The sequence below is a fragment of the Crocodylus porosus genome, unplaced genomic scaffold (assembly GCF_001723895.1).
Source record: "Crocodylus porosus isolate Cpor-Errol unplaced genomic scaffold, CroPor_comp1, whole genome shotgun sequence".
Taxonomy (NCBI): domain Eukaryota; kingdom Metazoa; phylum Chordata; order Crocodylia; family Crocodylidae; genus Crocodylus; species Crocodylus porosus.
Genome location: NW_017728886.1, coordinates 237566162 through 237579366, shown reverse-complemented (window position 1 = coordinate 237579366; position 13205 = coordinate 237566162). Strand labels below are relative to the sequence as shown.

Genomic DNA, 13205 nt, shown 5'->3' with positions numbered 1-13205 from the left:
GAAGTCCCAGAGGCAAGCCCGGTGAAGGCGAGCGCGTGGGTAAGAGCCCAGTGAGGGCAGACGCGCGGGTAAGACCCTGGAGAGGGCAAGCCACCGAGGGGAGTCCCAGAAAGAAGCCCCAGGAGAGGGCGCATACGGGGAGAAGCCCCGAGAAGGGAGCAAGCCCATTGAGGAGCCCGGTGAGGGCGAGGGGCACGTACAGAGAGAAGCCCCAGGAGAGGGCGCGTACAAGAGTGAACGGATTGAGCCCAGTGAAAGTGAACATTAGGGTGGAGGTCTTTGGCAGGACCTCTAGGGAAAGTATATAGGCAAGACGTCCGGAAGAACCGCGAGGCTTGGGGTGTGCTACAGGGGAGGTAGGAGGCACGTGTAGCCCATAAGGCTGGGGTGCATCGGGTCACTCCTTACAGGACGGACCAGTACAAACTTCAGTACCCTGTCCAAGAGTACAAGGCAGCCTTCCTTAACCTAACATAACAGCGAGATGTGGCGGGCAAGATTGAGGGTGCTAAACAAGTGGTTTGGCACGGTAGGGGCACTAGCGAGATCACGGCCGCTCCTAGGTCCCACGCCGTGACACCTTGCTTTACCATAGGTTCCTTTAACAGACACGTTCTTTCCATAAGGGAATCAACATCTAACACAGCTCTTGACAATGCCAAGGAGTATAGTACATTTTAGCCTCCTTTGGGGAAAATGACACTATATAAACAAAGGAACAGTTTAAAATAAATTTATCAGTGCAGCACGGTTAGTTTCATAACTCAACCCCTTCCTATTTTCACAGTTAAATTGCTGCTGGCCTTAAGAAACTCACTGCTTCTTAAGGTGCAGCAACTGTAAACCCCACAATGCAATCACTAGTTATCTAAGAGAATCTAAATGAAACAATTAATAAAGCAATTATGCCATATTGTAAATGACCTTCAGGCAGAAATATATACTAAAAGGAAGTTGTTTGCACTGTATCTTTAGTAGCTTATTAGGTCAAAATAAAATAAAAACATCCCCACTGAGGGATAGAACACTTCCTTAAATCTCTGCCTACATATCTGTGGAGTAATACTGCATACATACATCATTCTGTAAAAAAAACAAAAAAACAGAAAACATTATGACTGCTGACTTGGGAATATACTGATTTTGAAAACCACTCACTGGGGAAATATTCCAACCTAATATGCATGAGATGTTCAAGTCCAGCCTGATTTCATATGCTTTATTTTCTTGCATATTATACGCCTCCAAATAAAACATGCACTTTGTTTGGGAAGGCATAATGAAGAAAAAAGGATTGGCCATGGGTGAATACTGATCACAAAGAGCAGGGGCACAATTGGTTTTTCAGGGTCACTCACCCTCCTCTAGCTGCTCAGCCAAAAGTTAAATTTTTAACCCTCTCTTAGTCACTGCTGATTTGGTAGCACCCATGACAGGATTAAAACTTTAGGCCTAACACTGAAGAGCAGACTGTCCCTGGAGCGGACTCTGCTGGCTGGAAGTTCGGCACAGCCCATGGCAGCTATTCCAGCGTCTCTGTGCTTCAATTCCAATGCAGAAATCAGCTACTTTGCTTAAAACATATCCCCCAGTTTTGTAGGGCTAATTTTTGGAGAAAAGCTGCATGTAAATATGAAAGTAAACATAGTAATTTAGAAAAAGATCAGAGAGAACCACTAGTATAAAACATGCTAAAGCTAATCACAATTTATGATATGTGTTCTTTCTCTTGCTACTAATTGTGTAACCTTGTTATGGTTATTACTTCTTTGTACTGTTAAAGCATAACAGTAGGTCAGGCACTGAAACCAATGGCATGGATTATATATTTTAGGACAGCAAATTTCATATTTAGGACATAAGCAAATTCAAGATTATTAAAGTTATCCTAATCCACTTTTATTTCCAAACATACATTTCTTGCTAATCTGATATACAGAAAACCCTCAGTATTCATGGATTCAGCATTCGTGGTTTCAAATGTTCGTGAATGCCAAACCTGCATTTTAAATACATTTTAAACACTTACCAGAGCTCCTCGGGAGCTCCGCGCTTGCTGCTGCTGGGCTCCTACCACCGCCACCAGGCTCCTGCTGTCACCGCTACAGCCGTGCCCCCCCCCAGCCACCGGGGGCACTGCATTCATGAATGCTGACTGCATTCATGAATGCAATGCCCTTTTCACAGATTTTGCCATTTGCGGAGATCATGGGAACATATCCCCCACGAATGGCGAGGGCTGCATGTAAAGAGAGGTACACTTCTTCACAGTAAATCAAATCTCCTGGGTTATTTTCCAGAGCTCCCTTCTCCCAGCCAGCACAATTTACACACCCTCCCATCTTTACATATTCAGACTAATATTCTCAAACTGCAGACGAATCTGACTCCCCATTGTTTTGTAGCTGAGCAATCATCTACACCTGTTCACAATCAATGTAAAATGCTACCATATAAGAACGTAGCATTTTCTATTCACTTTGCATTCTCCGTAAACAGATGTAAAATGATGACAAAATGTGAAAAGCAACAGGAAATCAGGCCTACCTACAAAATATTAAAGTCCTTTAAAAAATGAACAAGTTATTATAAGGATTAAGATCTTATTTTATAAATGCAAAGCACAGATTTTAGGGGTGCAAAGATTTTTTTGCCTGATAGCCAATTATTAACCAGTCGTATCAGCTGATATCAATCTGAAAATCAATTTACAGGACTGCAGCCCGGCAGTATGGAGACCAGTGCCCTGCTGTAAGTCCATGGGTGTCAAGTGGTGTGGAGGAGGCAAACTGAGGCCCCTGTGATGAGGAGGGAGGGAGTGGGGCAGTGACTGGGGCTGAGGCAGGAGCAGGCACTGCCCAGCCCAGCCCAGCCCAGCCAGGGCAGTCAATGCAGTCCTGGGGCCGGGAGCAGGATGGAGCTGCAAGTGACTTGCCCAGAGGCATGGGGGGAAGCGGGGTGGGCAGCTCCCCACTGCTGCCTGCAAGCCTCAGGGAACAACGTGTCCGCCTGGATTTGTGCATAGGGTGAAGGCGGGCTGCCTGTTATGAGCTTGGGGCTAGAGGCTGCTCTAGCCTCTTCCCACCGGGAGGGAGGGGAAGGGGCTGGGCAGAGGTTATGTGTGAAGTGGCGCTGAGAGTGCCTATGGGGAGGCACTGAGTGAAGTGGCTATGGGGAAGCTACAGGGAATTTTGGGGTGGCTTTCTTACACAAGAGAGAGGCAGGGGAAGCCCCAAGCAGAGGCAGCACTAGGTGAGGGCTTGGGGGGCTATAGCCACCCCAAAATTCCCTGTAGTCCCCCCCACAGCCACCCCACCCAGTGCTGCTGCTTCCACCACCCACTGCCACCCCGGCTGGGAAGAGGCTGGAGCAGCCCCTGGTTCCAAGCCTGCAGCGGGCAGCCTGCCCTTGCACCACATACAAATCTGACGGGGCACATGCCTCCTCAAGAGGTATGCATAGCAGCAAGAAGCCACCTTCCCTACCCCTGCCCCATGCCAACCAGCTTTATTCCACTCCCAGCCCCAGGTGGCATTCACTACCCTGGCTGGGCTGGGCAGGACCTGCTCCTGCTCCTGCCCCTGCCCCTACCCACTCCCTCCCTCACCATGGGGGCCTTGATCTGTACCTTCCCATGCCCTTTTGCCCCTCGCAGCCTTACCAGCCCAGACACTGCTTTACATGCTGCCAGACTGCTTTCCTGGCCACACGCATGCTGTAGCTACACACATGTACATGGCATTTATCGGTGACATTATCAGCTATACCCACCCAAAAACTATGATGGCCAATAAAATCATTTTTTCTTTTATTAGCACTGATTCAATATGCCACTGATATATTAGTGCATCTCTAATAGATTTGATTAGGGATGTACTCATCACTCAAATCTGTCCACTACCAGTCAATTCTGACAGAGGTAACATATCAATCATACATAAGTAAAGATAATTTAAGTCAGGGAGTTTCAAACTGTGGGTTGCAATCCCTCTGGGGGTTGCAAGCAACTTAAAAGGGGGCCACAAATTTCCCAGGGGGTATGCACTGCGGTGTGGGGAAGTGATGTACGGTCGCATGGAGTGGTGGATGGCAGCAGTGGCAGCTGCCGTGTGCAAGCTCCCCACCACCAACATCCAGCACTCAGGGTCACAGTATCACAAAGTTTGAGAACCCCTGGTTCAAGTGATATTTCATTTCCAACTTATATTGTTTATGCATATAGACACTTTATACAGTATAGTCTCATGTCCTCGTTAATAACAATAAGAATTCTGTATAATGTCAAGTTTAGTATACATTCTTTAAACTGTAAATGTAGTACATATTTAGAAAAAATCCTGCCTTTTAATAATCATTTTTTGTACTTATATTATCCAAATTTGCAAATGATATATTCTAAATATTTAACATTCACAGTAAAGCCAACCTCTAGTTAAATATTGTTTATTTGGGGACTGCAAAAGAGCACTATATCACATTAACGCCTGGGCCCATGTAACATTTTTTAAATGATGTAGCAAACATGTTGATAGAATTCACTCTAACTGATATACCTTAGACTTAGAGAGACAGATCTAGGCAAGTTGCTGAATGGCACTACTGGGATCTCACCAATTAAACAGTTCTGAGGCCTCTTTTTGCAACAAAAGAGATAACAAAGGAATAACTATATTATCCCAACAAAAAGAACATTATTTCAACAAACCCCTTTTGCCATAGTTTAATTCTCAAAATTCTCTCATGCTCTAGTGCAGGGCTGACTAACCACCTTATACTGTTATCTCAATTTGAAGCAGTAACACCTTTTACGACTCTGACTATGGGATATGTCTAACTTTAGCTAGCTTGGGTAGGAAGAGCAGCAAAACTTGTGATGGCATGGTGTCAGTCACACAGAGTCCTTGGCAAGTATTCACAAGTGGCATCCAAGCTTCTATAGTCACCACTTCTACTGATGGATGAAGATCCACTATAGATCTCAGAGCCTCTTGCGGCAGATTCTGGAGCCTCTTGGATTCGATCCGAGGCTGAGGTGAGGGGCTGAGAGTCCACGTGCATGCATACATGTGCCCCAGCCCAGCAGGTCAGTCTGTGGGGGGAGAAAGGGACAGGGGCTAGATCAAGGGCCCCACGGTGAGGGACGGTGTTGCAGAGGCAGGAGCAAGGGTAAGCTGAATGGGGCCCTAGCTGGGTGCGACTCACCTGCTGGGGAAGCGTACACCCAAATATTTTTTTCTCCCTATACCTTGATCTGCTCCCCACCCTCCCCTCCCCATAGACTTACCTGCTGGGGAGGGGGCAGGGAGGGCAGCGCACGGTAGGTCTTGGGTTGCTTTTAAATGCCAAAGGTGATCTACTTAAAAAAGGAGACCACTGTTCTATAGCATCACTGCTCTGTTATCTGAGCAAGCTCAGGCATAACTACATGTATAATAAACACATCTCTGGTTATAATACAGCCGTGGTCCAAATGTCACCTAACACAGACAAAGAAAAAAGGAATACAGTCTTAGAACTTTCTTTGGGCATATTAGAGTCAAGTTGAAGTATACTTGTTGGAGTATCAGTCAGAGTCAAATTGAGTTTATGATCCTGAGAAAAGAAAGGAAGGAGAACAGCAGAGCAAGGACTCTGGACTTCAACTTGCTCAGAGAACTGATGGGCAGGATCCTCTTGGAGGCCTATCTGAGGGAGAAAGGAGTCCAGGAGAACTGGCTGTACTTCAAAGAAACCTTATTGAGGGCACAGGAAGGAACCATCTCAATGATCAGGAAGACTAGCAAGTATGGCAGAAGACCAGCTTGGCTTAGCAGGGAACTCTTCAGTAAGCTACATTACAAAAAGGAAGCTTACAAGAAGTGGAAACTTGGACAAACAACTAGGGAGGAGTATAAGAGCATTGCTCAGACATGCAGGGATGAAATCAAGAAGGCCAAAGCACAATTGGAGTTGCAGCTAGCAAGGGACATGAAGGGCAAAAAGAAGAGTTTCTGCTTTCTACAAGTATGTCAGCAACAAGACAAGGATCAAGGAAGTGTGGGTCCCTTACTGAACGGGGGAGGCAATCTAGTGAGAGATGATATGGAAAAGGCTGAAGTGCTCAATGCCTTTTTCACCTTAGGCTTCACAGGCCAAGTCAGCCCCCAGACTACTTCACCTGGCAGCACAGTTTAGAGAGGAGGGGAATAGCCAAGAGTGGCAAAAAAACAGGTTAGGGACTATTTAGAAAAGCTGGACGTGTACAAGTCTATGGGGCCAGATGCAATGCACCTGAGCATGCTGAGGGAGTTGGGCAATGTGATTGTTGGGTCACTGGCCATTATCTTTGAAAATTTGTGGCAACTGGGTCAGGTCCCAGAGGACTGGAAAAGGACAAATATTAGGGGTGCACTGATAAAAGATTTTCTTGGCCAACGCTAATACCCAATGATTAACCAACCATATCTGGCCAATTCTGATCCGATAACCAATATTTAGTAATAGTGCAAGGCATTTTAAACTACTGACATTAATAAACCTTTTTTTTTTTTGTTTGCCTTACATTTATAAACACACACACACACATTCCTCCTGCCTCTGCCCCCATTGAAAAAGGTGGCGACCACCTTATTCCCACACATCATCCGCTCACCCACAGCTCCTACCCACAGCCCGTGCTGCCATCCTGGACAGGCGGGGTGGACTCTAGCGTAGACAGTGGTGCCAGGCACTTTGAGGTGCCAGAGCACACCGCTGCCTCAGCACCCATGGGCCCTGTGTAGTTGAGTTCCCATGGCAGCCAGGGAGAAGCTACTTTTGCAAAGGTGCCTAGTACCCAGCAGACCAGAATGCCTCTCGCACGGCACTTTACCTGCCTACGCGCAACCTGTCTCTGCAGCAGCCCTGGCACTCAGGCCCCTGCTGTGTGCACAGAGTATCCCACAACATTCTCACAATTAAGCAGGAACTACAGATTGGGTGAATGGTCTGGAAGGTGGACAAAGCACTGGCTGGATTGTCAGGCTCAGAGAGTAGTAGTCAATGGCTCAAAGTCTAGCTGGCAGCTGGTATCAAGTAGAGTGCCGAAGGGTCAGTCCTAGGGCTAGTTTTGTTCAATATCTTCATCAGCAATCTGGAAGATGGATGGAGTGTACCCTCAGCAAGTTTGCAAATGAAACCAAGCTGGGGGGAGTTCTAGATATGCTGGGGGATAGGCTAGGATTGAGAGACCTCAGAGGATTGGACCAAAAGAAATCTCATGAGGTTCAATAAGGACAAGTGCAAATTCCTGCACTTAGGACAGAAGAATCCCATGCACTGCTACAGCCTGGGGACTGACTGGCTAGGCTGCAGCTCTGCAGAAAAGGACTTGGGGGTTACAGTGGACAGTAAACTGAACATGAGGCAGCAGCGCGCTCTTGTTGCAAAAGGGCTAAGCATACTGGGCTGCATAAGTAGGAGTGTTGCCAGCAGAATGAGGGAAGTGATTCTTCCCCTCTATTCAGCACTGGTGAGGCCAGATCTTGAGTACTGGCTCCAGTCTTGGGCTCCCCACTACACAAAGGAAGTGGACAAATAGGAAAGAGTCCACCAGAAGGTAACACACATGATTAGAGGGTAGGGCAGATGATTTCTGAGGAGCAGCTGAGGGAATTGAGCATATTTAGTCTGAAGAAGAGAAGACTGAGAGAGGATATAATAGCAGCCTTCAACTACGCAAAGGGTGGTTCCATAGAGGATGAAGCTGGACTGTTCTTAGTGGTGGCAGATGAGAGAACAAGCGGCAATGGTCTCATATTGCAGCAAGGGGGGGGGGGTTAGATTTGATACTATGGAAAGCTTTCTCACTTGGAGGGCAGGTAGTAAAGCACTGGAACAGGTTACCTGGAGAGGTTGTGAACTCTCCATCACTGGAAGTTTTGAAGACCCGGCTAGACAAAGCCTTGACTGGGATGATCTAGTTGGGGCTGGTCCTGCTTTGAGCAGGGGGTTGGACTAGATGACCTCCTGAGGTCTCTTCCAACCCTTATTTTCTATGATTCTAGGCTCTGCCTCTAACATTCTCAGCTTTCAAGCAGGCTTTTCTAATTGTCTTCATTGGTTCTTCTTCTAGATGTGCAAGTTTTGTTCCAGTCACACTTCTAGTTTGGCTAGAATCCATAAAACTGTTTCTTAACATCTTCTTAAAATGATCTATCTAGCCATCTAGACACCCATCAAGATAGTATCCAAATATACTTGGGGATTGAGGCAGAGCTGTAAACTGCCAAACAAGACCTCTGTCTTGGAGATACCAAGAAAACTGAAATAGTCATGAACACTGGGGCGCTAGATCTTGAATAATGGAGATATGTACTGATTCAGTGCTTCTGGGTACCCTGTAACAACACTACAATGGTGCCCCAGGTATAATTTAAAGGTCATATAAACCCATTCAAAGCAAACTCCCCTTTTGCAGCAAGTGACCCACTGTTACAAGGGATGCAAGGTGAACACCTTCTGACTGACATGAGCTGCAGTTCTGTATTTCTACAGGTTTGCAAAATAAAGCTCTCTCTTTCATATCTGATAGCTTTCTCACAATGGCTGTGTTCCCTTGTTACATTTTCTCCCTTGATCATTTCTACAGGCATTCTACATAAGAAATATTATTCCTATCATGATGGCCCAAAGCTATTCCAGTTCCTCCAGGAACATGCATCTTCCTCACTGCTGTCTACTCTCGCTATTCCCCTGCTCTTTACAAGAGGATAATTTTAAAGTATAGATTAAGTCTGAGTCAAGATTCTGTTTCCTGTAACAATTGTTATGTAAAATGATTTTTGGTTGTTCTTTCATTTTCCATTTCTGTTTGAATTATCCTATTTATTATTGTGTCCTCCACAGACAGAGGGAAGGGGAGCACCCTATACATAAGAATATGATCTAAGACTTGCACAGTTCTAATCCCAGAGAATTTACCAATGTGTGAGCAATGGCACTGAATTCAACTGGGTTCCTCAAGTGAGTAGTTATTCATTTATTCAAGTGATGCATGAGCCTTATCCTACTCTCACTGTCAAAGTCCATGGTAGCACTCCCACTCTTTTCAACTGGTGTTGGATTGAACCAACTGTTCCAAAAAAGCTGTTCTTGTTCAATGCATCCCTTAGTAACACTGCTCTGGACTCCGATCGTATTTTTCTAACTTTCTATAACACTGCATTTCATTTGAAGACATAAACCTTAAAAACAGTGATAAATCTTCTAAGTTAACACAGCTAATTCATACTTTTTTTGGCAAGGGTGTTTTAGGCAGAAGAACATTTTGTGGCTTTTCTAAATTGCCTTTTGTTTTTCAACATACTGGGTGACAGGGAGGCTTTCCAGTTCTTTCTGAATTAATTTACATCTAAAAGGATAATAAATTTTCTCCTGAAATGCTTTAAGCATTTGCATGGAGCCTGTGTGAGAGAGCCTACCTCCTTTAATGTTAAGTTTCATTATTACAGAAACATCATTCCTATAGAATACAAAGATACGTAGGTGAAAACTTTGGTGATTTTCTTCAACTGGGAAGCCATCGTACTTCTAATTCTTCCCTTTTGGGGGCTCACATCTGTGTGGGTGAGGCTGCAAGTAGCATGTCTATGGCTGAAGTTCTGAAAACCCATGCCACCATGCCAATGCAATTCAGAATATGATGCAAAAGTTCAGCATCCAAAGTAAATGCTGGGGGAAAATGTACTACAGGTAAGGAGAACAGAATCTGGATAGGCTCTGACTTAACAATCTTCTCCTCAAAAAAGTGCCATTAATGAGCCAAAACTATCTGTAATGCTGTTTTTCTCTCACAAAGACATGTCAGGCAGTTGCCATTCTTCCTATACCATTCCTGTACATAAAACAAACATTTATTTTATGACATCACTCTCTAAACGTACCTCTTCACACAGGTGATATTCTTCTGTGCCTATATGCTTGGTGGCACACAGAAATATACACTTCTACAGGAATTAGGAAGTTAAATCAATAGAGTTTGGGTGCATGATTGCCCAGAAATAGCCGTAACCTGTCATTTTTACATCATGACAGAATCTCACACTGTGACACGACGAGCCCCTAACAGAGGCTAGGTACAGACATTCAAAAAGCCTGAGGAGGAATCATCTAAGTTACACGGTTTTCTGTACGCAGCATAGTTTGGGTCAGTAGCAAACAGAACACATGTTCACCCTTTGGTGGGGGGAGCAAATCTTAGACTAGGTTCCACCGTTTTTAAATCAGGCTGTGTGTGCTGAACATCTGCTTTGTTATGGGTATGGACTGGTTTTATGCACTGAACTTCTGTTCTATTACAAGTATAGATTGGTTTCTGATCATTTATACCAGTAAAAGTGTAATGTCTAACTGGCCAAGATGTCTAACAAGCTGAACTCACAGAATTAATTTTTCAGTCCTTTGAAATCAATGGAAATACTCTCATTAATTTTAGTTGGGCCAGAATAGTAACCATAAAGTTTGGGTTTGGCAGCTAGATATGAAACTAGAGCACACAGCTACCCACACTTCACTTTTCCTCAGCATTATATGTGATTTAATTTTATTCTAAATATGAATGACTGCTAGGCTTCATATTGCAATAGAAACTACCTTTTCCTGTCAGTGAACGTGACACAGTAATGCTACAACAATTCCTTTGATAAAGTTGCCGTATTGTTCATCCTTTGTTCTATTACTGTATGGATCTCAATTCATGGATCTCTATTCATGCATACGTATCCTGCAAACATTTTTCTTCCAATTGGTCTAACCTAGAACTAGCTTCTAATTTTTTTAGTGAGCTGTACCTTAGATGAGAATAATGAAAGTCAAAATAAATAAGGGTGGCTCTAATTCCGGGGTTCACACAGATCAGTAACATATTACAGTTTATGGAAATATAAAGTTCTCTATATACTGTAAAAGCTGCTCAGAATCTCATATCTTATTTATGTCAATCACAATAGCTCAGCAATATTTTATTTGTTAAGTACAAACCAAGGGCTAGATTTTCCAGTCTGCTAAGTAACACACAGCAACTTTCCTTGCATGTGAGAACCTGGAGCTGACAGAGACAACTACACCAGGTATTGTGACACAGAAATGTTGGGGTAACACAAGAAAAGGCAAAGTGAAGCACAGCTTTGCTACATGCAGTCCTTCACTGGTGTAAATTCCCAGTGATGTAAGTTAGGCTGCCCACTGGTAGGATTTCAATTACACTGGGGGTCAGGTACCTTTGAATGAGCTGCAGTTGGTTCCCATTCTCCAGCCTTCTCCACTACCTTTCAGCACAGCCGAGTCAGGGTCTAATTTTATTTTTCTACAAATTATTTTCATTCTGCTGCAGTTTCACAAACATGGCACTTAACAATTTATAACAATTAATTAGAAATAATAATGTTAAATGATACTAATTTACACTTTGATTCCTTCTGAAAATACTTCCAAATTAGAGCCATACAGACAGAGCAACCATGCGGGTTAGTCAGTTCAGTTCAAAGATATGTAGACTAAGAATACACCAGAAAGGACATTTGTGTGGGTTTGTCATCCTAAGAGGGAGACTTCCTATTTGTATCATTTATCTGGAAAACTCCTGGGCTAGGCTAAGGGTGGGGGATGGGATTGCTCTCAGGTCTCTGGCAGCAGTTTTCCTGAACCTGGTACCTTTTCCATTAAGTGCACCTATGCCAAGCATGAGAGCTAGTGCTAACTGTAGCAAGCGCTGTGTATATATGTATGCACTTGATATTGAGAATATATGATGTACACATGAATATGCCTGATGCATATTTGTTTATTAACCTTTAAGAAATGCATCTCTTAATTTTATACTTCTATTGACCTATCAAAACTGACACTTACTATTGTTCAAACCCTTATAGTCTTCTTGAAAAAATAACAACCAGAATGCAAATTTGTTCTTCATGTGAAACTGTTAAAATGCCTTATGCCAATCTGTCTTCAGTGAAGGCAGATTTGGTATTGCACTTAAGCACATATGCTTTTTCTGTACCTACACTCAAAATGCTAACTGACTTCTGAAAAAGCAAAAAAAAAAAAAAACTTGATTTTCTGTTATACTAATCTTGTTTTAATCACAATCAAGTGTGAGCTGGATTTAATACTATTGCTATTTAAGAAAATGCATTTCTATTACTTTTCATGCAAAACTCTGAGGGGAGAACAGGATAAGAGTTTGCAAAACACTAAATGGTGAAGAGACAGTAACTAAGGATTTACTCTCTCTCACACTACAAGATCTAGGGGTCATATAAGGAAACAAGTAGGTAGCAAGTTTAACTAATGCAAAAAAGTGTAGAAGTCACCACCACCTGATATTATGGAAGCTGACTATTTAACCAGATCCAAAAAAGGGATTGGACAAATTCTTGGGGGAAAGGGGCTTCATAAGTATTGACCATGGGATTAGTGGTACAGCCTCTGAATGAGACAGTCCTAGACCCTAGCTGCTGGAGGCTGCAAGTGGCAGAGGAACCGGGGCAGCCCTTTGAGCCCCTGCTCTCTGCCACGGGGTGACCCAGCATACTGGGCAAGATGGACCTATAGTGCCAGTAACATACACGAGGCCACCCCACGTATGCAAATACTGTCGTTGAATTCACTGGACTCCGGACCTCCGCAGAAAGGATCTGTCGGAGTCGGGACCTGCTGGCTTTATCTCGCCTATCCCCGTGCTGTCCAGGGGAGGACGTCAAGCACAGGCTTTAAACCGGATCCCTGCTGGTCTGAAATGGAGGGGCTCAGACCAGGAGGAGGAGGGGAGGCCGGCACTGCCCTGGGAAGCGCCAGGGGTGCCGAGGCCGGGAGCAGGAGCTCGAGGCAGCCGGCGCTCCCGGGAGAGGAGTCGTCCTGTCTACGCGGGGCCGGCCCCGCTCCCGGCCCCGGCTCCGGCCCCGCGGCTCAACTTCTCGGCGCGCCCGGCTCGGCCCGCGGGGACAGACGCAGCCGCTCACCTCCGTCGTCCTCCTCCAGGGAGTTCATGCAGGGGAAGTAGCCGGCGAGCGCCTCGAAGGAGGCGGACAGGCTGCTGCGGCTCTGCGAGCGCTGCACGCCGCGCGCCCCGGCCGCCCGGCGCTTACCCGCGTCCTCCTCGTCGAAGCTGTTCATGCAGGGGAAGTAGATGGCCAGCGCCTCGAAGGAGGCGGACAGGCTGAGGCGGCTCTGCGAGCGCTCCATGA

At 45.1% G+C, this 13205-nt stretch overlaps 1 protein-coding gene across 2 annotated transcripts in view; it reads right to left on the bottom strand.

Annotated features, from left to right (window-relative positions):
• The window catches only part of RIMS2 (regulating synaptic membrane exocytosis 2), an 867608-nt gene that overhangs the window by 12852 nt on the left and 841551 nt on the right, over positions 1-13205 (bottom strand). The window contains exon 1 of one of the 2 annotated variants that reach the window (XM_019551699.1): positions 13096-13203. The exons of the other annotated variant lie outside the window; for it this stretch is intronic. Within the exon in view, the coding sequence (XP_019407244.1) occupies positions 13096-13203 (108 nt within the window). Of the gene's footprint in view, positions 1-13095; positions 13204-13205 lie in introns of those variants that run through there. 2 annotated transcript variants of the gene reach the window in all.